General features: G+C 52.3%; 3 protein-coding genes across 4 annotated transcripts; 1 reads left to right on the top strand and 2 right to left on the bottom strand.

Moving 5' to 3' along the window:
- Positions 1-153: 153 nt before the first annotated feature.
- USP5 (ubiquitin specific peptidase 5) lies at positions 154-12,158 on the bottom strand. 2 transcript variants are annotated; one of them, XM_068699624.1, is made up of 20 exons: positions 12,023-12,158; positions 11,559-11,684; positions 11,246-11,312; positions 9,581-9,714; positions 9,102-9,247; positions 8,604-8,788; positions 7,938-8,032; positions 7,398-7,591; positions 7,164-7,235; positions 5,808-5,889; positions 5,511-5,636; positions 5,147-5,300; positions 4,578-4,752; positions 3,101-3,189; positions 2,697-2,888; positions 2,055-2,198; positions 1,758-1,903; positions 1,525-1,678; positions 812-896; positions 154-661 (listed from the first exon to the last, which is right to left on the bottom strand). In XM_068699624.1, exons 1-20 carry the CDS (start codon positions 12,128-12,130, stop codon positions 568-570), a joined length of 2,568 nt encoding a protein of 855 aa, XP_068555725.1. In that variant the 5' UTR covers positions 12,131-12,158; the 3' UTR covers positions 154-567. The 2 variants fall into 2 exon arrangements, with proteins under 2 accessions (XP_068555725.1, XP_068555733.1); XM_068699632.1 differs by having other exon boundaries at positions 2,766-2,888.
- Positions 12,087-14,907, top strand: CDCA3 (cell division cycle associated 3). The gene is made up of 5 exons (XM_068699721.1): positions 12,087-12,446; positions 12,535-12,640; positions 12,740-12,931; positions 14,037-14,158; positions 14,521-14,907. Exons 1-5 carry the CDS (start codon positions 12,087-12,089, stop codon positions 14,659-14,661), a joined length of 921 nt encoding a protein of 306 aa, XP_068555822.1. The 3' UTR covers positions 14,662-14,907.
- Positions 14,908-15,269: 362 nt separating this feature from the next.
- On the bottom strand, positions 15,270-25,867 carry GNB3 (G protein subunit beta 3). The gene is made up of 10 exons (XM_068699692.1): positions 24,195-25,867; positions 20,167-20,268; positions 19,538-19,576; positions 19,264-19,370; positions 19,100-19,163; positions 18,822-18,984; positions 18,655-18,721; positions 17,471-17,672; positions 16,917-17,133; positions 15,270-16,103 (listed from the first exon to the last, which is right to left on the bottom strand). The coding sequence occupies exons 2-10, from the start codon at positions 20,221-20,223 to the stop codon at positions 15,997-15,999; spliced, it is 1,023 nt and encodes a 340-aa protein (XP_068555793.1). The 5' UTR covers positions 20,224-20,268; positions 24,195-25,867; the 3' UTR covers positions 15,270-15,996.
- Positions 25,868-25,939: the final 72 nt, after the last annotated feature.

The following is a 25,939-nucleotide window of genomic DNA, read 5'->3' as shown; positions in this document are numbered from 1 at the left end:
CACGCCCCCCGCGCTGAGGCGAGGCGGGCGGCGCGCGCAGCGGCCGTTAGTGGCGGCGGTGGTGGGGGAGGGGCGGGGAGCCCCTCAGCGCCCCCTCAGGCCGGCGGCCCCCGTCCCCGCAGCCCCCACAGAGCGAGGCGGCGAGCAGCCGGGGCTGATTTCGGCTTTTTTATTTCGTCCCTCGTGTATTTTGGCAATCCGCGGGGCCCCCCCGGTGCCTCCCGCGCCGCTCGGGGTACAAGCCGCACGCACACGCAGCCCCCCCCCTTTTTCCCCCCTTCAGGCCATGGCGGCGTGTGGCACAGAGCCGGGGCACCGAGGGCATCTCCTACAGAAACTGATTATTTTCTCCCTCCCCCCTCCCTCCCAACCCCCTTCACTCACGTCCCCAACCAAGGGGGCTCCGGCCCCCCCAGTTTCCTTCCGCCTTGGTCTCCACGGGGAGAGCGTGAAGGGAGGAGCGGGGTAAGAGGAGACGGACCCTGCTCTGATCCTCGCCGCCCCCGCCGCTGCCCCCCTCTGCCTTCAGCCCGCTTTCCCCCTCTCCGCAGGCAGCAGGAGGCCGTCCTAGCTGGGGATCCGCTGGTAGAAGTAGATGTAGCCCAGGTCCTTGGGGGGCTTCTCAGAAGCACAGACTTTCTGGTCGTTGTAGATCACCCACCTGCAACAGGCAGAAGGGGGGGAGCTCAGGGATGCTGCTGCGTGGCAAGGGTGCGAGTCCCTGCTTCCTTCCCCCAAAATGTCTGAGGAAACAGCACAGGACAATGATTTAAATAAAGCTTTTCCCTTATGTTGTCAAAATCCCTCTTACCTGCCATCTTTCTTGATGTGACAAACGTAGTGGCCGCACATAGTCGAAGTGCCCATGTGGCTGATGAAGGCAAACAGCTGATATTCTTGACAGGAAGAGGGGAAAGAGGAGTTATCGGAGAAAGAGGAAAGGCTTCGCACCCCCAAAAACCATCCCTCTAGGGAATTCCTGATGTGTGAGACCTGAAGGAATCTTAAAAATGGGACCCTGTCAAGTGTGACTGTGAGAGCTTGGTCTCAAGGCCAAACATGACAGGAAACAGGAGATGGCAGCTTCCATTCAGCCTTCTCTCTCTCAAGTGTTCACTTGGCTCAGGTCTGTGGGATGGGTAACAGTGAGGATTCCGCCTCCCTACGGTGTCCAGCTGCCATGCAACACTGGGATCAGTTCTGCAAATGGACTGGAACTTGCTTTTAAAATAGAAGCCTGAGGATCAGAAAGGCCTCCAGGCAAGATGGGGAGAAAGAAGCACAATCTTTCACTAGGTGTCTCCTTTGCCTCTCTCTTACAGCTTCCAGTAATGCCCGGCTGAAAGGGTTAGGCCCTACATTTGCCATCCTTCTATTCCTCCCAGCTCCCACCACCCAAGTAACCAGCTCAGTCCGTGGGAGCTGCAGCTGCTAAAACCTATGGGTTTACTGCATTAATTAGGGAGGATAAGGCCATGCTGGGTTTGCATCCCAAAATCGACGTTCCCACTGCTTGGAACTCACTTCCAGGCCCATCGCGCACTTTAGGACCAACAGGGACAGACTCGGAGATGGAGTCTGCTGCCGAGCGCCCCTCTGAGATATCCATAGCAGCTTCCGCGTCGAGGTCATCAATGTGACTAAAGATCCAATCCACAGCACGCTCCAGGCTGTTGTTCTGGAAGGCAAAGGCAAAGATTATGAGCTTGCAGATCCTGAGAGCACCATTTCGCTCTGATGCCACCCCTGACTCTCACCGTTGCCCTAAGCGCTTTCATGGCCTGGTCCCGGGAGAAGCCCATGGAGACGATGGTGGCCACGCTGTCTTCTGAAGGAGGGTCTGGGCAAGCAATAGTTGACCCTGGTCCACTGGATCCCGGGAGAACTAATGGGTTGGCAAAGTCTGCAGCGGAAAACAACACAGAGTGGTTAGACGCCTCCAAAAGGGAGGTGGCCTGAGGTTTAGACCACTTTAGATTTCCACTGCTGAAGTGGATCAGGAAGTGCAAGGACCCAGATGCCGTAAGCTTTGTCGTGGCCGTGTGGTCTCATACCTGGATCATCCATGTGGGACATGACCCAGTTCATGGCAGCCTCGACCCCGCTGTTCCCCGTGTAGTACACGGCCTTGCGGCAGGCGTCCATGGGAAAGCCCATCTCCACTAGCTGGATGATCACCGACTCATCCAGCATGGGGGCTGTGGGAAGACAGAGGTTACAGACACCCTCTCCCACCCAAGCCCTGCCTGCTCCGTTCTGTGCAGTCCCACACGGTCCCCCAAGCCATCATTTCCTGGCTTTGTTTCACCCAAGTTCTGGCTCTGGTGTCCTCATCCTTTACAAACTTTCTTCTTCAAAAGTGCAGTCTCACTCGCAGGCACTCAGGGGGATTTACTGCATGAACTCAGCAGCACTGGCTCTCCCTAGCCTTCAAGCCCTACCCTCTGCCAATTAAACCTTGTATAAACCCCAGCTCTGCCCCCTCTAAATGCACCAGACGTGCCACATCCCCGTCTTCCACGGTACAGGAATCGACAGACTCCCTTGCATAACAGGCATGCAGGGAAGGCAGCCGGCATTCGCTGACAGAGGGACAGGGAAAGTCTGAGCAAGTGGAAACCGCTAGGATTGGAGACAAGACAGGGAGAGCAAGGAAACGAGTCAGGCATCAGGAAAAGAGGAGGAGAATCACTAACATGTCGGAGAGGAGAAGTGAGGGGAGCAGAAGGAGTCGTCGTCCTCGTTGCCATAGAACCCCAGGCTACCTTTGGGCTCGTCTGGTGTCACCAGCGGGGGCGCGATGTCTGGCATTTCTTCTTCTCCATCTTGCAGCCCCGTTCCCTGCAGCGCAGAGATATCCAGCTCCTCGGGCATTTCAATGGAGACATCTGCAAGACATGGCGCTGCTCAGCCTGCCGTAAGGCCACAAACAAAAGACCCCGTTGGGAGATCTAGAAGGGTAAGTCTGCCCTACTGGGGATACAGCATGCCAGCCTGCAGCTCCTTTTGGGGTAGTTTCTTTCCTTTCTGCAGTCACAACCACAATACCCACACATGACACCCAATACCTTATATGCTCTGTACTTCTTGTCCTTCTTACCAAGCTTTTTGGGCACCCAATCCAGACCAAAAGTGAATTTCTTGATCTGGATCACCAAATAATCTGGGAAAGAGGCGAACCGCGTTGTTCTGAAAGAGATTAACATCACAGCTAGTTTTTATGCTTTGTCAGCACTGATTGAGGACATCTAGTTGGTTCAAGAAATCAGTCAGTGGGGTGGAGGGATGCCCTAAGGCAGAGAGAAACAAAACCGTGCAGCTCTCCTATGCTGAGCTTACAGCTCCTCAAACACAAAGCAACTTCTAAAGCAGATGCTCCGACCAAACGAGATGGAATGCAGCATTTACAAAATCTTGGGGGATAAGGAAAATAATAGCATGTTCTCTGTCTCTCAGTCCTGCATTTTACCAGCTTCCTCAGATTTCAGTATTAATTAAAATAATTCAAGTCTAATCCTTAAGGAACGCGGTGGAAATAACATCTTTTATTAGACCGACAGGTAATGCTGCAAAAAGGGACAACCTTTCAAGTGCAAGAGCGCTTCTTCAGATACGAAGTGGAAGCAGCAAATTTTAAGCTAACAATGACTGAATTTGATTGAATGCTTAGTTAGACAATTTGAGGGAAAGGGTGTTTGGCATCTCTGAAACAGAGGGGAATGTTTGTGAAGGGAGAAACAATAGTAAGAGAAACAGATACTTAGTATCAGGGAACCATTGTAACATTGTAAAATTAACTCAAGCCATGGTAGTTGTAAGAATGTAATTCTTACAAAGTACATGAACACAATTCTCTATTTAAAAGCAAAACAATGGTATTTTTCAAAGCGATGGTTTTACTGACTGTTCATTTTCAGTAGCTATTGCTTAATAGTAGTATGTTTGTTGTAAAAACACATTCCACCGTATGGATTTACTGGATTCTTTGAGGACTGCTCTTTCATTGCGGAGGAACAGTCAGTAGCATCGCAGAAGGAAGCTGCTGAAGTCTGTAAAGTTAGACTTTTGCACTGCTGCACGTGCTGCTGACAGCAAGACAAATCAAAGCTATGTTTTAAGCCCTGCTATTAGCATTTAAGTTAGCATCCTTTAAAATAACTCAGGTGGTGTCCATTATGCCCAGTGTTTTGCTCAAACTTTACCAGCTAAAAACTTCCCTTACAGAGAGTTGGAGACCATGCAGGGCTGGTGCTGCCACACCCTGTACTGATTTTAAAGCTAAATGCTGAATTTCGAATAAAAGCTGCCGGTTTTCTGGAATATCAGTGTGTTTTTGTAGCCTCTCAGGAACTGAAATCTGCCGGTAAGCATTTCACTAGCACGGCTGTTGTGCCCACTGTAATCCTTCCAGGGCAAACACTCCAGCACTGATGGTTTGCTTCTGTTTCAGTGCTCTACGGATACAGGGCTTGGAGGACTGCAACGTTTTGGTAATGCTCCTTCCCCAAACAATACAAAGGAGATCCCGAGGATGTCATAGCCTAGCTAGCTGTACACACACATACACACACACTCACTTGAGAGCCACAGACTTGGCCTGCAAGGCTGTGCTCCAGAAATCATCCACCTGCTCTGGAGCTCCATAGGCCTCTAGGCAGGAGCTGAAAGGCACCTTGGCTCGCACCAGCTCAGGCAGTGGCTGCTTCTCCTCCTCTGCCTGCCGCTTCTTCTCCTCGTATTCCAGCAGTTCATCTAGAGAATAAGGCACGGGAGTCAAGGACCACCTCTAGGTACTAACAAAATAACTGGTGTAAGCTACACCCGGAGGCAGAAGAGGCCTACAAACACGTCCTAAAGAACGCAGCACAAAGTTGGCTGCTTCTAGCGAGCACTGTTCTGCCACTTTGCTGTTAAATCATAGCCCAGCTTGAAGCGTAGGAGGGAAAGGCTCTGAGGAGGCATCACTGTGTCATGCCACCCCTACAGAGATCAGCCCAATCCCACAATGGCAGGTGAAGGATCTGGCTTCAGAAGTGGCAAAGCAATACCCTGAGGAAGCCCCTTTCCCGTTTAAGGAGCTCTGTAAGAAATGTACAATACCCATCCATAACGTTTGCTGCTATTCCGGCCTCAGCACATTACTGACCTTTGTTGAGTGCAGCGTCCATGGGCACAGGCAGCTGCATGATATAGTCCACACGCTGGGTGTATTTCACCTTCTCTGTGGCCAGGCACTTCAGCTTTTCCTCCACCAGAAAACGAAAGACCTCATTGGGGTTCTCCGAGCTGCGGCAGTTCCTCTGAACAAGGGAGAGGTTAGAAGGGTAGATGTAATGCAGCTGAACGTCTCTCTTTCTTCTCCCACAGGTGCTACCTGCCCCTTTTCCCTCTGTTCTCTCCCTCTCTCTGCTCCAAATGCCAGCTTCTCACCTCCATACCTCACCCCCTTCTTACAGCAGGAAAACAAAGCCAGACTTTTCCAAAATTAGCGATACACACTCAGCCGTTACCTCCACCATGTTGATGAAGTGCAGAAAGAATTCCTGGGCATCCTGCTGTCGGTTAGTGGAAAACTCCGGGTGTCCCTTTCCGATCAGGGACTTAAACATGCGGGGAGCAATGCCGTTTTGCACACCCTGCACAGAACAAGGTGGAAGAGGAAGGCGGTCACAGTTTGCCAAGCGTTTGTGTCGTGGCACGCGACACTCTACTCCTAGCCATGCTCTTCATGTGACAGGGCCCCACAACACATCTTTAGAAATGGTCTCCTCTCCCCCCATCACACGGGTACCACACCCAGGGCTCACCTTCTGATCAGGCTGCTGCTCCCCTTCCGCAGAAACTGGCTTTGAATACTCCCCAGACAGCAGCCCGTGGCCCAGCTTGGCTCTGGAATGATGAAGTCACTGTTAGCACCCACCTATCTTCTTTGGCCCCTCATGCTCCAGGAGCCACAACAACCCCTCCAGCTTTAACACCGACATGACTGCCAATGCCACAGGAACCAGCTTTCTCAGCTGCACCAGCCCAGATTATCTTCTCTTGGTCTGCTCTCTGGTTGCATGAGACATCCCTCACTGGAAAGTTACTAGGACTTCTGGGCACGAAACTCAGCCATTGTTTGCAGCGTCGGGATAAAGGAACAGCTTCCTTTTCCCCACAGAAGGGCAGCCAGCGCCGAGCCCTACAGCAGCCGTGCAACAGCCAAAGGATTCCGCAGCCTGACATGGGTACAGCAGCAGTGTATCTTACAGGCTGCACAGGAGACAGCAGGGCACGCTGAAACTGCCTGAGCCAGAAATAGCATTGCTGCGAGCAGACTGATCACATTTTCCCAGGGGGAAGGTTAAGAATAACTGCCTGAGGCACTGCATGGACAGCAGCAACGTTCAGTTGATTTCCTCCTACGCCCAGACCCTCCTTTTACTCCACCTCACTCCAGTTCTTCCCCATCACTGTCGCCATTTGTCTGGATCCAAACCCAACCAATTCAGCCCTTTGCCCAGGCAAAAGTCTTTCTCAATTCCCTCCTAACTGAGCACCTCACCCCAGACTGTCCAAATTTAGACCCTCCCCTTACCTCTGGACTCTCTTCCTCAAATGCCCCCTTCCATTCCTCCATCCCAAACCCCCACACACTGCTTGGCTGTTTTAGAGCAGATGCAGCAGAGAATCCACGTATTTAAAATGAAACACCCTCTGAAATCCTGTGCTCTTTCTGCTGTATATTCTCCTGCTAGTGTCTGCACACGATCTCCTGCAGGAAGCCTCCTTAATCATATGTAAGTTATCCACAGAGAGCGAATTTTTCTAAATCTATGTATTTCTTTGCTCTTAGCCCCCCATTGCAGAATGCCAGCATTTTTTTTGCTGTTACGCTGACAGAATTTTGAGAAATCCCCCCGTGGTAGCAGATGGTACTGCATTCCCCACGTACTACATTTCAGAGCCTCTCATGAGCACTGAGGTAACCCCTGTCCTCTCCATCTAGGGCTATCAGCAGAGGGTTCCTGGCTCAGACCCTTATCGATCGCTGAGGATCAGCGTGTCTGGTGATGGAAAGGAACCCAAGAGGCAAGGCTTGAGGGAGAAACCTGCAGCAAAGCAGAGGAGACGCACCCAGGCAGCCTCGGCCTTCCTTCTCCCACCAAAAGTCTACGTACACTTGTGTGCTGAAGTCCTGTGTGGGGTCCGAAGGTGCGCTTTGGAATATCTTCTCCAGCTTGTCCACGTACCTGCAAAACAGGACGGAGCCATCTGAAGGACGCACGGACTCGCCCAGTAAAGACACAGCTCTGAGTCTGAGTCCTGCACCAGAAGCTCACAGCTCTAGGAGACTTCTGTACTGATCCCAGGGGATCCCAGGCCAGTGGAAACGAGAGGTTAAGCTCACTTACTTTCTCTGGAAGTCTGGGATACTGAACAGCACCTGCATCACAGAATTGAGGTAGCAACTGTTGCCCAGGTTACGGATGCCAGTGTACCCAGGCCCAAAGAGGGGCTTGAGCTGCACACCAGACTCCTGGATGAGCTCCCACTCCCCAATGCGTTGATTCATGTCTATTTCCAGTTCTGTCATCGTCTTGTCTGTCTGTGGAGGGGGTCACAGGAAAAAAAACTCTCAGTGAAGACTCAAGTGAACATCTGAGGCATGAAAAGGGCAATACAGTAGAGAAATGTAAAGGGTTTAATTAATCCCGTTTGATTAAATTAGAAGAAGAGGAAGATATAAAAATTCTTTTCAAATATTTGAGTATCTGGGACAGAAGGAGGAATGCTAAGAAACATGAGAAAAAGTTTAACTATCCTCTAAAAAGGGGCATGGAAATCATGCACTATGGAATGGTTCTGCATAGCTGCAGAAAGCTGGGATCCAGCTAAGAAATCTTAGACTTGCTTCTCTCCCACGCTGGGCCTACGCAGGAACTCCCCCTCACCTTCTGCATCTTGAGCATGTCAATCCCAAAGTGAGCAAGGTGTTCTGCCAGGTTGGGATCCAACACCATGTCATCCTCATCGTAGGAGTAGACATCTATGCAGGAGCAGAAAGGAAAAGGAAAGACTGACGGCCTGTGATCTAAAATTCTCTCTGGATGAAGAGAACTGGGAGTTTTGACAGAGTGAGCAGTTGGATTTTCCTCTCTCTTTTTTTTTCCTTCAGGAGAGTAGCCAACAGAGAGAATATTGAAATTCCTCCAGAACATGTGACAAGACAAACAACTTTCTCATTGATCAAGATATAGAGTTACACGTATGCCTGGAGTAAGGAAAGTGGGTTACTGTGCTACTCCACTCAGGTTTTCGACACAAAATCCTTTGATAAATTTAGGTAAACGCCACCACAGCAAGCAATCTGGATAATTTCTAAAATCCCTCAAAGTACGAGGGAGGGAAGGAGGAAGGCAGGGTTTTATCTGCTGGTGTTTTCCCCGCCACAAGAAGCTGTCAGAGTGGGAATGGTTCATGGTATGCCAGACTTTCCAGGTCGTAACACAGGCAACGCCAGCCTGGTACCTGGAAATCCTCCCTTACGCACCTCGTCAGAGCCCACAGCCAGCCTGCGTGGGGATCCCTCCCCCTCCCTGCAGCCCCCTTCTTCTCACCAGCCCCGTCAGGAGTAATGGTTCCCAGCTTCACAGCCAGCGGGTAGCCAGTCTCCCGGTAATGCTCCACCGCGTGGTTGTTGCCCCCACTGCCATCGAAGTAGCGCCGGCCGCAGAGGATGGCTCCGTCGGTCATGTTGAGCCACAGGTTCTCCCTCATGTCACACTTGCTGCACTTCCAGCCGCTGTTGAGAAGAAAGGGAGGAGAGGAGCTGTTAGGGTGAAAACCTTCGGGTTCTACTGCCCACGCCCTCTCCGTCACTACCCACTGGCCATAGCACAAGCAAAGGTTTCTGTGCTCTCAGTTCTCTTACTTCAAGACATTGGACATCCTGACATGCCTTAGTTTGCCCCTTCCCCTGAATTCACTACGACAAGGCACAGGGCAAGGCCTCACAAAAGAAATCCCATCTTCTGCTGTTCCAGGACAGGAGAAGGCGGCGATCAGGGTGGATCAGGGACACAGAGCAGTACAGCTGCTCTCAGCGCTGCGCTCACCATGGTGGGATGCGGACGTCGTTCTGAAGCTGGTGCAGGGAAAAAGCGTGTTTGGAAACGCGCCGAACCTCCCCATCCCAAGCCTGCACCTCCTGCTTCCGCGAGGCTGAGTCTGCCGTCAGGATGGCCTCCACCGCACTGGCAATCTACAATTAGAGTAGTAGGGGGAAAAAAACATGAAGAAAAACATTTTCTTCAGAAGAAAAGCAGCTTCCAGTGCCACAGCACTCCACATTTAGGCTCAGAACTACAAGTCGGCTGCAGAAAGGCAGTGCTTGGGAGCCTCAGCCACAGAGCAGGACTCTGTACTACAAAGCACTGCTTACGTGCTTTATAAAAGTGTTGAGTAATCCTGCTTACTGCAGGCTGAGACTTCGCAGCAGCTCGGCAGGATCACTTTTCCAGGGCAGCAGTTCTTTCACCGTAATGGTGCACCTCCTCCCCGCCAAGAGAAAGCACCGCCCTTCACCCCAACGCACCCTGTCTCTGACCATGTCAGGGAGCCCCTCCAGCCCGTCACGGGGAATATCCAAATGCTCTGGTAAAATAACTATTTTCACGTCTTCATCGTATTCAAACTTTTCCTCTGTGATGTCAAATCCACCTTCCACACCTACAGGAAGAAAAAAAAACATTGTGGCAATGGGCAGAACCAAACAGCTTGCAAGGCTTCTTTGCCCACAGCTGACATGAAGTAAGGCAGCATGACTAAGGCAAAACTCTAATTTAGTGATCCACAAGCTGTCTGGGTCCTCAAATTGCTGCCATAGGTGTGGACTTCACAGAAACAAATAGAAGCCTAGTGACAATGGGCTTGCTTTGACCAGCTGTTTTTATAGATGCTTAAACTCCAGACCCTGCCTACAAGCAGAAAAAGCTTATTTGCCAGTTGCAAAGAATCAACAAAAGTTACATTTGCAATGGAGGGAACAGTCTCTGATTTCTGTAGGTACTCCCAAAACAAACAAACAAAACCAGTCTTGCAAAACAATAAACAAATATCAAAACACAATTTCTCTTGCAACTCTCCCTCAGACACCTATAATGTTTAGACTATGCACAAACTGCCACGCATGAATGCAGATGCTGCAAGCCTGAACGACTTTAAAAATACCTGAAAAATCGCACGCATAACACAACAACACATGCAAATAATCCATTTCTGCGCCTCTCCAGCACACCCCAGAGAGATCTCCTGTCATCACTTCACAAAGTAAAGCAATACACAACCCTTCAGGACATCACACAGCTCCTGAACTCTAAGCAGAGTGAAACAGACTGCTGAAATCCACCAGGCTTCTGCTACGCAAGGCACAGCTAGGGAAAAAGTGAGCAAGAAGCAGGACTGACGTGGTACGGGTTCTGGATTTCCCTCTAGTGGTCAGTCTCCACCAGGCCAAGGACCTGTTACTGCTGAGAATGTTCCTGTCCTCTCAGCTTTATAAATCTCCGTAATGGTTCAGGAATCACCAGCCGAGGCTGCCCTAAATAAGAAGCATCTTCACTGATTCCTGTGACAGCTTTTTCAGTTGGTGCAGAAGAGTAATGGAACATCAGCACTGTCCTCCCAAAAAGGGACTTGCTTTTAATATTTAAAGTCCTCACGTACGTCCTCCAGTATCAGCCTCGTGTTTCAGAGAGCTATCTAGCCAAAAACGTTCACACAGCATTTGCCAGTCATTTCTTCCCTTTCTATACCAATAACACCAGTTCAAATTTTGAGAAGTTTACCAAATATTTTTTTTTCTACCAGAAACTCCAAACTGATTTTTTTCACGCTTACACATTATTTTCCAATTCCCTTCTGACCCACGCTGGATACATCCCCATTAACCAACAGCCCCCCAAGGCTGACGTGCACGCCCAGCTGAGTCAGGCACCCGGAGTTAGGGGAGAAGCCAAAACACTTTTATCTACACAAAGCACGATGCAATTTTGAACGCAGAACAAAATCTCAACACCCGTTCTGCAGTCACTGCCCACTTGAGATGTGCTAGAAGACTTTAAGTCTGAGTTCAGCTGGGGATGCTAGCTTCAAGCAGCCTGGCAGAGGAAAGGGAAAAGAGGTTTGCTATATGGCCAGGCAGCTCCAGAGGCCTGGTCTGAAAGGAGAAGGAATGTACGGCACGCGGGTGCTTCCTTACCAATGGCCAAGCGAGTCGGTTTTTTCCTCGGGGGGTCCCCAGCACTGGAGTTAGCATCCTCTTCCTTCTGTCTCGTGGAGAAGAAACGGGGGCACAGGGTTAGGGGGCGGGCAGGCTGCGGGACTTACGGATCGATGTTAAAGCAGCGTGGGGACGGAACGGGGCCAGGCTGAGGCTTTTGGGGCAACCCCTGCGAGGATCCCAGCTCCCCAGGGGGGATAAGGGCTGTGTGTACGGGTCATACCTGGCTGGCTTTGGGTTTATTTCTTGCATTTCTTGTATTTTATTTATTTTATTTATTTGATTCCCTTACCGGCTTGCGCGTCCGCTTGAGGTGCAGGTAGACCCTCTGGCCCGTCTTCTGGAAGTGCCTCTCCACGTAGTGCTTGCCGAAGCCCAGGAAGGTGTTCATGCAGATGTACAGCCCGCCCGCCGACTCCTAGGGAGGGGAGGGGAGGGGGCCGCGGGGCCACCCCCGGTGAGGGCGCGGACCCCCGGGCGCTGCCATCTTAATGACACAGCCGCCGCCGCCGCGGGACTACAGCTCCCGGCATGCCTCGGCCGGGAGGGGCCGGCCGCGGGGCGCGCTGGGAGTCGCAGTCCCGCCCCGCCCCGCTCAGCGCCCGGCCGCGCGCCGCCCCGCCCGCCGCGGGACTACAAGTCCCATGTCCCCCCGCGCGGGAGGCGCCCCCCCTCCGCCGGGCGGGTGGGCCGGGAGCGGGAGGGAGCGGAGGGGAGCCCGGCGAGCGGCGGGGGCCGGCGGCGGGGGGCGCTTACCGGCGTGTCGAAGGAGAAGGCGCACTCGTCCTTGTGGACCCGGTCGCCGGCCTTGGGCACGCGGATGGACGGCAGCACGGAGAGCAGCGCCTCGCTCAGCTCCGCCATGACAGCGGCTCTCTGCGGCCCCGCCCGCGGACACACCCCGACCAATCAGCGCCCGCCGCGCCGCCGGCCAATCCCGGCGGGGCTCGGGGGCGTGGCCAGGCGCGGAGGGGCGTGGCCCGGCTCCCGGCGCCGGCCAATGGGAGCGCGCGGCGGGCGGCGCGCGGGAGATTTGAATCGCGGCGGCGGCCAGCGCGGGGCCGCCATGGGCGCCGCCGGCAGCGCCCCCGCCACCCCCGCGCCGCCCCGCGCCCGCCGCCCGGAGCACGTCCGCGACCCGCGCTCGCCCAGCGCCGGCATCCTGCGCACCCCCATCGAGGTACGGCCCCGCTCCCTCCTCCCTGCCCTCCCCTCCCGCCCCGCCTCACCGCACGCTGCTCCCCCCCCGCCCCGTTCCCCCTTTGCAGGTGCTGAGCTCCCCCGCCGCCCCCAGCCCGCAGCACGGCCCCGCCGCGGATCCTCGGTCTCCGACGCCCGGCATCTCCCGCACGCCCATGAAGGAGGCGCTGAGCGGTGAGTGCGGCCGCGGGGCAGCGCCCCCCGCCCCTCCCCACCACCCCCATTACTCGGGGGGGAGCCTGCAGGGGCTCTGACCGCCGCCTCCCCCCGCAGACAGCCTGCAGCGCCTGGTGGAGCAGCTCAGCGAGGCCTTCGGCGCCCACACCGAGTCGCCGGTGGCTGCACGGCCCCGCCAGGAGCCGGCCGCGGCCCCCCGGGGAGAGGCGGAGCGGCCCCCGTCGCCTGCAGGGTGCTGCGAGGCCACCCCGAAAGCTGCGCGCCCCGCAGGGACGGCACCGGCCGCGGGTGAGTGCGGGGATGGGGGGGGGGGGGACGACCTGCTGCTGCCAGTCAGGGCCATGGGGGTCTCCTGCAGCACGGACAAGGCTGGCTGCCTCACAGGCACCTGGCCTTTGTCCCTTCTTTCCAGCTCAGCAGCCTGTCCTTGCTGCTCTGTAACTGGTAGGCTGGAGGCCCCCTGGGGATTGTGCTCTTACCGAACTGATTTCCATCAGGAATTGAGAAGTTACATCCCTAATCTGCAGTCAAAACTTAAATCTATAGAAGTGTTCTTCTGTCTGAGATAGGTTTGCAGTTCTGGTGATTTATCCAGCGGGCCCTTACAGATTTTCCATGGGGAATTGCTGGGGGTAGAAGCACATCCAAGTGTTGTGAGTGAGTCTTTCGCATAGATCACAATTCAGAAAACTGCCGAGCATCTCATATGAGCAGAGTCTGAAAGTGCTGGGACTCTTCTGTGTGGAGCAGACAATGCTCAGGGATTTTCTTCGATACGTGAAGGGAGGGTGTAAAGAGGATGAAGCTCTTCTCACTAGTGCCTCAGTGCAAGGATGAAGAGGCAATAGGCACAGACTGAAACATGAGAGGTTCTGTCACTGGAACAGGTTACACAGAGAGGTTGTGGAGTCTTCCTCCTTGGAGATCTCCAAAAGCTGCCTGGATGTGGCCCTGGGCAACCAAAAGTGTTCTAGGTGGTCATGCTCGAGCAGGAGGGTTGGACCAGATCATCCCTAAGGCTGGAACATACCTTCAGATCATCTGGTCCAGCCATCACCCTACCTCCAATGTCACCCCCTAAACCATGTCCCTAAACATCAGGTCCAGCTTTTCCTTGAACACCCCCAGGGACGGTGACTCCACCACCTCCCTGGGCAACCTGTTTCAGTGCCTGACTGCTCTGTCTGAGAAGAAATGTCTCCTAATGTCATCTCCAGATGACCTCCAGAGGTCTCTTCCAACCTCAGCCTTTATCTCATTCTGATCCTTCTACATTTTGGATAACATTCTTTGTGGAAGCAAACAGACTAGTTTGCATCTGTCAGGAGGCACTTGAAATCCAGGACCCAATAGCTTTTTTGTACCACACTGACTTGTTGCCTTCTGTCACTAGGGAGCAAGTATGCAAGACGTAAGGCTGGCAACAAAATCCTGGTAACATCTGGAGGAAACGGCCGCTCTCCCTTCAGCGTCCTACAAGATGATAATTCCCCCAGTGCTTCTGCCCCTCGCCAGGTAAAGCTTAATGCCTCATACTGTGGGAGGGAGAATGGCCTGGAACTTTTTAATTTTCTGTGTTTTGTATGGCTCTAGACCGGAGCTGTGGCCTCCTATGCCTGTGGAACCTGGTGACTTTCCAAGTATTTTTCTGTGGGACAATCTTGTCCCTAGATCCCTTCAACACTTGTTCAATGTCTGTATCTTCTGCCTTACCACAGTACATCCTTTACTATGCTCTGGAAAAGAGTCCATCACTCAAATACTGGAGTGACAGGCATTGTCAGACTAGCTGAATGGCCTGAAAAGGGATTATATGTTTTACTGAGGATTTGTTAACTTTCAATTGCTTCACATTGCTTACCTTCTCCCTTCTCTAGGTTAAGAGGCACGTGTTGGGAGAGAACCTTGGGGAGAAGGAAATAGTGGCAGCGGATCTGACCAGGAATCTCAAAGCTGGGAACTGTCCTTGGAGTGACCTGAACAAAGAGAACCAGCAGTGTCCTTTTGTGGAGAACTAGGGACTTCCTTTCCCAGGATCTTGCTGTAATTTGCTTCTGTGCTTTGAGTATCTTCCTGGGTGAGGAATCCTGCAACAGACTGGAACTCCAGACTTGTCACTTTTTACCTTTCTGTGTTGGGGGAAAAGGGAAAGAGCATTCTGTCATAGCTTTGCATGTGCTATGTACAGTACAGGCTTTGGCTTTCTGTGTTGGCTGTATTGACTGTACAGTTCTTACCTGTAGTAAATAAATCTATATACCCTTGCTGTGACTGTATCTGTCTTGATAGAACAGAGCACCCTGCTTTCCCAGTGCACCATGTCATCTGTGGACCAACAGTCAGGAACTGATGGTTCAGCCTTCCATTAGCTCTAATACTCAGCTTTGCCTGTTTGTAACACCCATGGTAGGGCTGAAAGTAGTGACAAGGCATCAGGACTAATGGACTGCTCTCACCCAGAGCATAGCTGAATGCTTTCCCTGTGGACTTAGAGGTAGAAGAATGCCCTGAGATATGGGATGCTCTCAGGAGAGGACCAGTAGGCAGTATTCACAGGAGGAGAGCTTTGTTTGCAATAGCTCATTGCTATCCTGGGAATAACAAAGTCAGTGGTGCTTATGTCAGCTTTCTTTATTAGCCTGGGTTACAAAGATCTAGAACAGACTTGGAAGTAGTGGCTGATGGCTACTGGTTTGACAGGGTTACCACACAACACAGGGATGAGGCAAAAAGAGAAGGAACAGCAAGAAGCAAACAATAAATAAGAATAAATAACATTCCCTGGTTCTGGCAGGTCTGAGGGCTACCCTTTCCCCCATTTATGCATAGATAGGACTTGAGCAAGTTTTCCCAAAGGGAAATGAGCCCAATTTATGCTACCTGTTTAGTAGAGGTGGCATGACATAAACCTTGAACCCCATGTGTCTGGGGCTGTCTGTGGGGAGCTGACAACCACATGGAGAAGCTAGGTGAAGTGAGGTCAAGGACAGAGGTGTTGGATAAGGGGTCTTCAGAGGGATGGGTGTCAAGTGTGGATAGAGGTCTCTGAAGGAAGATGCGGGATCTGAACTGCATTGTGAAGTCCTGAGATGTAACAAACAGTAGTGTTTTGCAGCCTTCAAGCCCCCAAGAGGTTAGGAACTGCTGGGCTTGTTTAGAAGTGGAGAGAAGAGGCAGTGTGTGTGCTCCTGCTTCCCCACCCCCTGACCTCTCTTCCTTTCACTCTAGGAGACCCCTACAAGTAGAGTAGAGACGAGCGGGAGTGACAAGTAGGCGTTTCTGTTGTGCTCAGCTGGTGATGCTCTCTGCCATGGACTGTGCTTCCGCTGCTCTTTCCCTCTCTCCTGTCATCCTCAGTTCCAGATCTTGAGGAAGCTGTCCCAGGAGCCAGTGGCAACAGCCATGCCGTCCGCTGTCACCCCCAGGCAGCTCACTCTGTTGTCGTGGCCAGAGAGGATTCCTGACAGGAGGGGAAGAAGAAAAATTAGCAGAAGAAATGGGGCTGGGAGAGGTGAAGGGCTTGACTGAGCTCACCATAGGCCATGTACCTACTGCCCTGTGTCATGCTGTCTGTCCCTGCGTAACATGGCTAATAAAACAAACATGCAGAAGAACATTTGTGCACGGTGTACAGCTTTGGGATCTCACCAAAGAACAATGTTTTTGGGCCAGCTAGCTGAATCCTCAGCACAACAGAGATTGCTGCTACGTACTTCCCCCTAGAGCAATTATCAAATAGTCCTACAAAACAGAAATAGCAGTGCTGTTGCAGATCAAAAGGTGGGCTGTGGTATCAATTTGCAGAGGCTAGGAGCCACATCTGGAAGAAAAATGGTATTTGGGTGTATCCTTTGCATGAGCACCACAAAATATCCACAGCTGATGGACAGAAGCTCAGGTCCATGCTCAGTTTGGTGCCCGGCCACCAAGTGGCACTGTGAGCAGCTGGAACAGGCAAACAGCAGAGGCTAGGAGAAAGTGTGAAATAATGATGCTCGAGAGTAGTTTAGCTAATAGGAATATTGATACTCATTTCCTTTTTGAAGCCATGTTTTTTAAAGGCTTGACCTGCTTAATCTTAAAGCCAACAATTCTTAAGATAGTTGTAGTATTTACAGTGTGTTCTTTAAGCACAAGGAAGTACTGCAGATCTTTGATTCGTATAGGATGTATCCCTTTTAGAAAATGAGGGCCTTTTGGGGCCTTTTCCTTGCTTTGGAAGGGATAGGAGACCTTGCAGAGAACAAAAGCAGGGCCTCCAGGAGCCACTCACCCACGCGTTCTGCTTTCAGGGAGTCCCAGATGTTGCAGTTGAAGTCGTCGTACCCGGCAAGCAAGAGGCGCCCGCTGCGGGAGAAGGCGACCGAGGTGATTCCGCAGATGATGCTCTCGTGAGAGTACACTATGAGCTCCTGGTCGGCCCGCAGGTCGAAGAGGCGGCAGGTGGCATCGTCTGAGCCGGTGCAGATGGCTTCGCCGTTAGGGAAGAACTGAGGAGAGCACACTGCGTTTTAATCCCTCCGTGTCTTACAGGTTTCCTCGACACCTTCGTCCCTCTGCTAAGCACCAGAAAGCCAGACTGGCTGGGCAGTAAGGCAAGGCAATGGATCTCAAAAGGTTAGGCTCCTGAGGCTGGAAACTGATGCTTCTCAGAGTGAGTAGACCCTTTCCACATTAAGAAAGCCAATGATCAAGGGGCTAGAGCTATTACAAAATGTCCCACGTCGCTGTGACAACCTCTTTCAGCTTTGACCTGAGACACTATCTCATGCTGGCCCACCCTCCCTTTTCTTCGTCCCCCCACCACCACACAGATGGCATACGTACGCAGATGGCATTGATATCAGACTCGTGCCCTGAGAAGGTCTGACGGCAGGTTCCCTCCCGCACGTCCCACAGTTTGGCAGTAGCATCGCAGGCCCCAGAGATGAACAGCTTGAAGTCCGGGGAGACCGCCAAGCTCATGCAGTCTCCGGTGTGGCCCAGGAACACCGTCTTCTGCTGCCCTGTCTCAATGTCCCAGAGCGCACTGTGGCAGAGGAGAGAACTTCTCAGAGCCAGGACAACTCTATTAGCTGGGATGAGGAATTGTCCTACTCACACACAGAAGTCACGGACCTGGCTGCCACGTGGGAAGATGGACGAAAATATACAGAAGGAAATATGTTCACGGCTGTTGCTGTTCATACCTTAACCCAAGCAGGGTTAGACTAAGGCTGAGGGGGTGCGTGTGGTCTGACAGGGTTCCCATAACTGCAACAGCTGAAGGGGATGCTGAGAGGAGGTAAGAGACACCCGAAGAAAAACAGCCAAAAAAGTCTGCCACTCTTGTTGGATGCATGGGACACGGTCACTGGGATCACACCACAGGCAGGCAAATGAGTCCCTTTCTGATGGAAATGCCACGTTCCAACTCACCCTCGTTCAAGAGGTTCTTCCAAAGTGGGTGTTGGGATGGCGTGGGGGTGAGTAAAGGCTCAAAACTGCTCAGTCACAACACAGAGATACTGGAGAACCAGGAAACAAAGGATTTAGGCACTGGCTTTTTGCTATTTAATTTTGAAAGGGATAGGATCTGAGAACAGGACCACATAACGTAGGTTCCATGCAAATTTAAAACGCTTTTTGTCCTGGGATAAAACAACACTGTGCTTTGTGAGAGCTGGGGACGTGGGCCCTGCTGCTTCACCAGTAGATCTGCATCATGACCTGACCTCAGCAGGGAAAAGTAGCACCTGCTCTGCCAAGGGAGGAAGAAGGCATCCGGTTTCCTAATTTGCTTTGTGTTGCCTCCAGGTAAAACAATCCATCCTTACACCTCATGGGAAGGAGGGTGCTGCAGAGGAAAACAGCATCATGTGCTGAGCTCTCGGAGCCAGAGGGGCTGCACAGTGTCCGCTCCTAAGGTCACGCCTGAGGTGGAGTTTTCCCAAAATGCAGTATGCTGGGGGAGCCATGTGAGTTTTTAGTGTGATTGTTCGTGTCAATAAGATGCAGAAGATAACACTCACCACGTGGTATCTCCAGAGCTAGTCACAATGTTGTTGTCATCGAGAAATCGGCAGCAGGAGAGGTAACCTGGAAAGCGGGGGCAAGCAAGAGTGAGAAACAGGACGGGGCTAAAAGAGTGGGGTTTGGAAGCAGAGGGCAGCCAGGCTGCAGGAGGAGGCACACCCACCTGTATGGGCTGAGAGCTCTCTGCTCACTTTGACATTGCCTTCACGAGTCTTGAGGTTGTAGATGGAGCACATGTTGTCGAGGCCCCCGCAGGCCACAAAATTGCCCGAGGGGGCATAGGCACAGGTCATAACCCAGGAAGAACGCAAAGGGATGGCGTGGACCTGGGAGGACAAGAAGCTGTGTCTGGTCTCTGGCAGCAGAGGATTTGGGGGAGCAGGGCGAGGGCACTAGCCCCGAGGGACACACTGCAGTTTGCTGCATCCACCCGCCCCTTACCTTGTTAGTTGTGTACGTGTCCCACACAATCAGCTTCCCGTCTTGTGAGGCACTGACCAGGAGTCTGTGAGAGAGGAACAAGATCATGTTAGTAGCTCTCTTCTCGTCAGAGCCTTCTTTCCCACGTGCTTCTGGGCACCCAGCAGCTCAGCAGCATCTCTCACTTGGAGTCCGTCGACCAGTGCATGGCATAGATCTTGGCCAGGTGCCCACGCAGGGTCCTTCGGGTCCGCATCTGAATGCGACCGACAACCTCCACACCGGCCACGATCTGAGGAAAGAGTAGGGGGAAGGAAAGGATTAATCTTCGACTGACAGGGGCTGGACTGCTCCCCACATCCCTGCCTCCTGATTTCTTGCTGGCTGGAGAGAGCCCCCCTTGGAGTGATGCTATTTCCCCACATGCAGACTCACCTGCCAAATGGCCCCAAACCTTACCTGAGCAAGTGTTGTGTCTGCACAAGCTTTCCGGGCATCCTGGAGAAGAGACAACAGAGCATGAAAGAGGAAAAAGCTGTGAGACGAAGGCAACAGCAGGTGAAGTTCAGGGACATTCCCAAAAGGCTCATTTAGAGTGGGGGCTGCAAGAGACAGGAGCTGTGGTTTTGCAGGGTTTCAACTGTGCTCAGCACAGGGGGCTCCTGGGCTGTGAGCAGGGCTCCTCAGCACCAAACAAACAACAGAGAGGTGAGTCACAAGCTGCTCAGCACCCAGTTCCCTGTGCAACACTATTTCATGGATCCACCAGCCTGGCAGAACACCCACTGTCTCCCAGATGGAGGAGGCCTGGGGATGAATTACAGTCTGCTCCCCTGCAGACATGACGCCCATCTCCACTTCCTTCTCACCCTTACAGTGTCTCCTTGTCTCTCCCTTCCTCTCCCCGTCTTCCCCCTGTACTGTGAAGATCTCCTTTAGCACTTAAAGGTCTGTGCAGAACTGCAGAGGGCCCCAAGGATGTACATGGAGAAAGCTCGGCTCCAAATTGAGGCTGAGGAGGGGAACTTGGAGGCTTGGGTGCAAGGAGTAGACACCGTCAGCAGTTTCACGACTGCTGCCAGCATTACCGCAATCTGCTTCTTCAGCTGCTCAGCCTCCTGCTTCATCTGTTCCATTTCCCCCATCTTTCGGAGCTAGAGGTGGCTTTTCCGCGTGGGACAACCTTGAATCTGGGAAGACAAATCAAGGAGAGAGGTGTGAGGTAGAAAAGGGCATTGATATGACTGCTCAGTCATGGAAATGGAGGTGCCTCTGGTAAGGCCTGAGCAACCATTTCTTGGTCGAATGATTGGAAATGTGCTGTATCTGGTCAAAGCCCTTTGCATTTGGGACCTTATCAAAGGTCCATTTGATACTGTGTCCTGCTTACATGAACACTGGGAAACTGAAGAACTCCAGAACCTCTTGCTGAGGTTCTGCTGCACTTGCCCCCTCGTTTCTTTATTTATGACATCTCCACGTAAGGGCTTACAAAGCCCTGAATCCTCTACCTGTCCATGTCCAAGTTGTCTATCTCAGCTCCAGGAGGAGGAAACTTGAGAGGAGCCCGGTGACTGTGGGACCAATTTCCTATCCGTTGTTGTAGGTAAAACACTAACAGGCAGAGATCACCAGTTCTTTTATCCATCATGGAAATCTGGGGTCTGTTGAGGTGCTCTGTCAGTGTTCCCTTCTAGCTTACAATTAAAAAAGGAAAAGGAAAAAAGTGGATGCCTAGGGAAAGATCTAAGAATAACATAGGCAGAAAGTGGTATTTCTCCTACTTTCCTAGCCCCAGATTTTCACTGCTTTCCAAAGCTAGAGGCAGCATTACTGTATGCAAGTCCTTGATGGATTATATTTTTCTTCTACGTTTTTGTCCAGTGACTTTTTGTGCCTTTGCCAAAGTTTCATATCCTCAGTGATACTGAACTTTGACAATGGTGAGGACTTCCACAGCTTAGTGGCGTGCTCTGTGAAGAAGTTCCTGGTTCTAATACTCCCAAATGACACTGGTTCCACTTGGCGTTTTCCAGTTTTTTGAGTTGGGAGAACTATCAAATAACTGGTGTCTGTTCACCCCAGTGTCACACAATATTTCACAGATCTTTGTCACAGTCATCTTCATACATCTGTTTTGCAGACTGCGGAGCACACTTAGTCACTCCTTCCACGTGAGCTGTTGCATCTCATCACCTCCGTTGTTCTCTAGGCCCTTTTCAGTTGTTTACAGAGCACAGATGATGTGCTTGCATAGTGAAGGCAATGAACCAGAACTGCAATTCATATTCAAGATACAGGAACACTACATGATTACACAGCATTTCGGTTTTGGTCTCTTGTTCCTTTCTGTTAGGTGTATTAAAACTTCACCAGTGATCCCAACGTCTCCACTCTTGTAGACAAATATGCTTTTTATTACTTCAGTCTTTCTCCTGGGTAGGCGTGTGTGTCCAGATGTGCTCCAGGTGTTCTTCATTATTAAAACTGGCACTTTGCCCTAGGGCCGAGAAGACTCCAGCAGCACCTGCAGAATTTCTCCTTCTACTCCCCGTGAGGCGCGTTGTCTCTGTCCCCTCTGGCCTGTTGCCTGAAGGCCTCACTTCTTCTATGTGAGGCTGCTCCCTTTGCTGTCTTGCCCAGCTCCCCTAAAAGCATACATTTGTCCCAGAGAGAGGCTATTTGAGATTATAACTCGCAGAGAAAGGCTGCCTGCAGGCCTGGCTGGAGTTACAGCCCTGCTGCCTCCTTCCTGCCCCACACTGGAGGCGGCCAGCTGGCTCCAGCATGCGGTGAGGGGACGGGAGAGAGGCTCAGGGCTGCACTGACAGAGCCTGGAGGCACATACCACAAAGATGGCCTGGGGCTGCCAGCCTCAGCTACCCTGAAGGGAGAGATCAGCACCTGGGCTGTCCCCTTTCCACTGTTTTTTCCTATTTTTTGTTTTGACAGAACAGCGATGATGGGGTTGCTCTCAGAAGGGGACAAAGCTGGACATAGTTGAATAACACTGCCCCAAAAAACCCACCTGAATGCACTTTTTTGGGAAGGGTTTGGACACCTCCCTCCGTCTCTCAGATAACTGGCAGGCTGGGGGGATACTGGAGAAGGCCTTGCAGCTTTCAGTGGGAGGCTCCACAAGATAACGGGGTGTTTGCCCCTCAGCTTCAGTGTACAGACGCTGTGTCCAGCTCTGGTGGACACTGCCTTCCAGCACACCAAGTGGCAAACCTGGATTTTCAGCCACTCTTTGGAGACCAGCTCTATCATTACGGTCCAAACCTTTCCCTGCCTATTTTCCCCAGGACTGATCCTACCTCCCCAGCACCATGTCTCTGCAGCCCTCAGTGTTGGATGCCTTTTCTTGCTGGCCCACCTCTTCCTGCTCACTCCCTCCTTCCAGTCTTCTGGACTTCTTGTGGACTTCTGTTTCCATCTTTTTTTTTTTTTTTTTTTTTCTTTTTTTTATAACCAGATGAGGGGCTTTCGTTGCTGACAGGAAGATCAAAGGGCAGGGGCGTGATGTGAAGGACGGATAAAAAGGGCTAAATATAGAGAAGGTGCAGCTCGGGGTCAGGACTCCGTCCGAACCTTTAAATCCCCTGGAGGGAAGAATCTAAATGAAGTTGGGAATTGTTCTCAGCCTCAGAAGGACAAGGAGCCACAGACAAATGATAATAATAGCTCCAGCGTTACCTGTCTTTTCCACCCATCACGTCCCAGTGAAATTTGTTCGCAGTGAGTTACCTAGCCCCCCGTGGACTGCAGCTGCCTCCCCAGAGGACCACAGCAGGTGTGCAGGAGAGCAGCTTGCCATGTAAATGTAGGGCAGGAAATGGGGGAATGGAGTCCAGCAGGAACAGGGAAAGTGGAATGGAGGTTGGAGCCTGGCCAAGGCACGTTACTGCCCTGATCGGGACCTTAGGGATGCACGTTGCTTGTGGACCTGCAGCTTGGCTCATGGTAGCTGCCCAGGCTGTTTTTATGGGTACAAGCTACCAAATGGTGAGCTCTCCCTGCTTTCTGGAATTAACAGCTCTCCAGACAGCAGTGGAAACCAAGTTGTTAGGTACCTTTGAAGAAGCAGTTTCCTTTCTTTTGCTCTCCAACGCAATGATGACACTGAGCTCTTTTCCCTCCTGCCTTTTCTGACAAACTTGCTGGAGGCACCTGCTGTAGCGCTTCTGTGGGCAGCCAGACCCATCCGGAGCCCTTTGGGTGCCTGCTCACAGCAGACCAAATGCCCCCACCTTCTTCCTCCTCCTGCCTTTTTCTGCCTCACCGTGACTTTGCAGGGCAGCAGCTATATCCCTTGAACAAAGTCAGAGCAGGGGCCCGTGCTGCACCCTGGGGAACTGTCCTGCAGAGCCACCTGCATCGCTTCCTTGTGGGAAAGGGGGTGCAAGCAGTGGGTGGGAAGAAAGGGGAATTGAATCCCCTAATTTTATAGCCCTTGGGTATAAATTTTTTTTATTTTCCCCACACTAAGGAGGGAGCGGTCTCTCTGTGGGGTGCTGGGAGAGGGCTGTAAATAGAAAAGGGAAAGGTGCAGAAGGGAGGACTGAATATTAGCAGACAGCATCCCTGGGTCTCTGTGTAATCCCCTGGCTGGCCTTGCATGCTCGCCCTGGTGACCCTAGGCTCCTTGCAGAGCCGGATGTAGAGATGATCCCCTTCTCCTGTCATGGAGATCAAAGGCCAGGGTAAAATTACCCTGCTCTGTTCCTCTCTTTCTGCAGGCTGCTTCTCCCTCCAGAAAAGCATCTGGCTGCAAGGAGGTGTGCAGGAGCCCACCAGGAGTGCAGGACTGCGTGTGGGTGGCGAGTGCCAGGTTGCTCAGGGGAAGCGTTGACCCCCCTCTTCCAGTCTGGACGCTGGTGCAATTCACCTGCCAAGGGGAGAACGAGCAACCCCACCCCAATGCAAAGCCTACCATCGCTGTAAAGATACCTCAGCATTAGCCCCAGCTTCTTCTACACCACGCTCTTCCTCCCTCATCTTCAGACACCTGCACATGGAGCCAGTCCTTGTACAAAGTCTCCACAGCATCAAACCTAAGGTCCCAACTACCAGATCCACCAAAGCGACCTCACCAATAACAAGGTGGCATCCTTACCGGGCTCTGCAGCACGAGATGGGTTTCAGTCCCACCGGGACGGGACTCACGGCCTGCCTCCCTCGCTGAGAACAGCTCCCTGCTGGCCAGAAGCTCCTCGTCCCCTTGCAGTCCCCGGTCAGCGCTGCCCGTCCAGCCAGCGAGCCTCTGGCTCCCTCTCCGCTCCTCAGCCTCTCCCAGGACTTATCTCCCCATGGGGAGCTGGAAGGCTCTGGACGGGAGGGGCTGGGGGAGGGCTGATTCCAGGAGCAGCGTCAGGCAAATTAAATCAGACACCAGAGACTTGGGGAAATCGGATTGGGACATAATGCAAAGCAGGTGGATGGGGAGGGGTGAAAAGAGAGAGTCGCACGCTGCTCCTGGAGGGGAAGAAATCATCACGGGCAGGTTTGACTTCCTTTGTTTAGATTAGCAGCAAACTAATAAAGCGAAGATTAGCCAGAACCATCTAGGATTATAAACCACTGGGGCAGGGCTTGCTGCACCTCGTGGTCCACAGGAATTCCCTTTTTCCTGGGGACACTGTGCCACTTGTGCCCTGGGCGAGATGAGAAGAGGGGACAGTGTCACCCATGGCGGCCCTGCCAAAGAAAACCCACAACGTTTTCCCCGTGGGAAAGCAGCCTCTCTGGGCAGCAAGCTGAACTCTGCATGGCGAAAACAGAACTGGGCGCAGGGGCCAGGGGCAGCGAAAGATTTGGTGGCATGCCTTTTGGCAGCCACTTTAGTGGGATGCTGCGAGGGGATTATCTTGGCCTCAATCTCTTTTAATCTCTCCCGCAGCTTTGGCCCAAGCCTGAGATAAATACCTTTTAACGGATCTCATCTGACGTCAGGAGGCCATCACTCTAATCACCCGAGCCACCTTTGGACAGAGCGAACCTAGAGCTGTGGATGCTGGTCCCACACCCCTCCAACAGGGGCTTGTCAAGCGGGTGCCATCCAGCACCTCCAGATAAATCATCGGGAGGGACTGTGAGTGCTAGGACCTCCTGCTAGGAATGGGGAATTTGAAAAGCATGTATCACATTTTCCTTCTCTTGGGGTCTTGTGAAGGTTGTAAGGCAAAAAAGGGTGCTGGTGCAGGTTTCCCCAGCTTGCATGGTAAGGAAGTGCCAGGATGCAGAATGGGGAAAGGCTTTCCTGCTCCTGTTCTGCTCCTCCAGCATTGCGGGGATGGGGCTGAGCACAACAGCTTCCACTGGGCAGGGGCCTTGAGCCGACAGCAACGAGGGGAACACCTGCATGCACACCTTAAACCACCGGCCCTGACTCTCCAGTTCTTCCCTTCCAAATCATGATTGCATGCTCCATGCACAGCTCTTGAGGCCTGTTTCACAGCTCTGGTGCTTCCCAGGAAAAGGGTCACTGCTCATTTTGATGCCCCATATCCACCTCATTCAATTCCTGTTTGGCTACAATATAATCCCATCTCTGGACACTAATCCCCTGGGCAGTGACAGCAGATTGTCTTTATATCAGCATAGAAAATGGTAAACAAAATCTCTCTTCTGCTTTCAGGGACAATTTGGTGAATGGAGAAGAAAAAAAAAAAATGGAAGAGAGGCCTTGCTACAGTGAAATGTGAGTGTACAATACTTTTTCTTAAGGGTGCTTCACCCCCTTTCCAGTGGGTTAGTTGTGGCAGCAGTTAGAGCTGACTTTCTCGCCCTCCCTTATTGGAAGTATCTGGCATCTGGGCAAATACTTTGTTTTCTCTCACTAAGGGCTCGATCTCCTTCTGT

Source organism: Anas acuta, chromosome 1 (genome assembly GCF_963932015.1).
Source record: "Anas acuta chromosome 1, bAnaAcu1.1, whole genome shotgun sequence".
NCBI lineage: Eukaryota > Metazoa > Chordata > Aves > Anseriformes > Anatidae > Anas > Anas acuta.
Note: the sequence above shows the minus strand (reverse complement) of the source record. Positions and strands in the feature narration are given on the sequence as shown.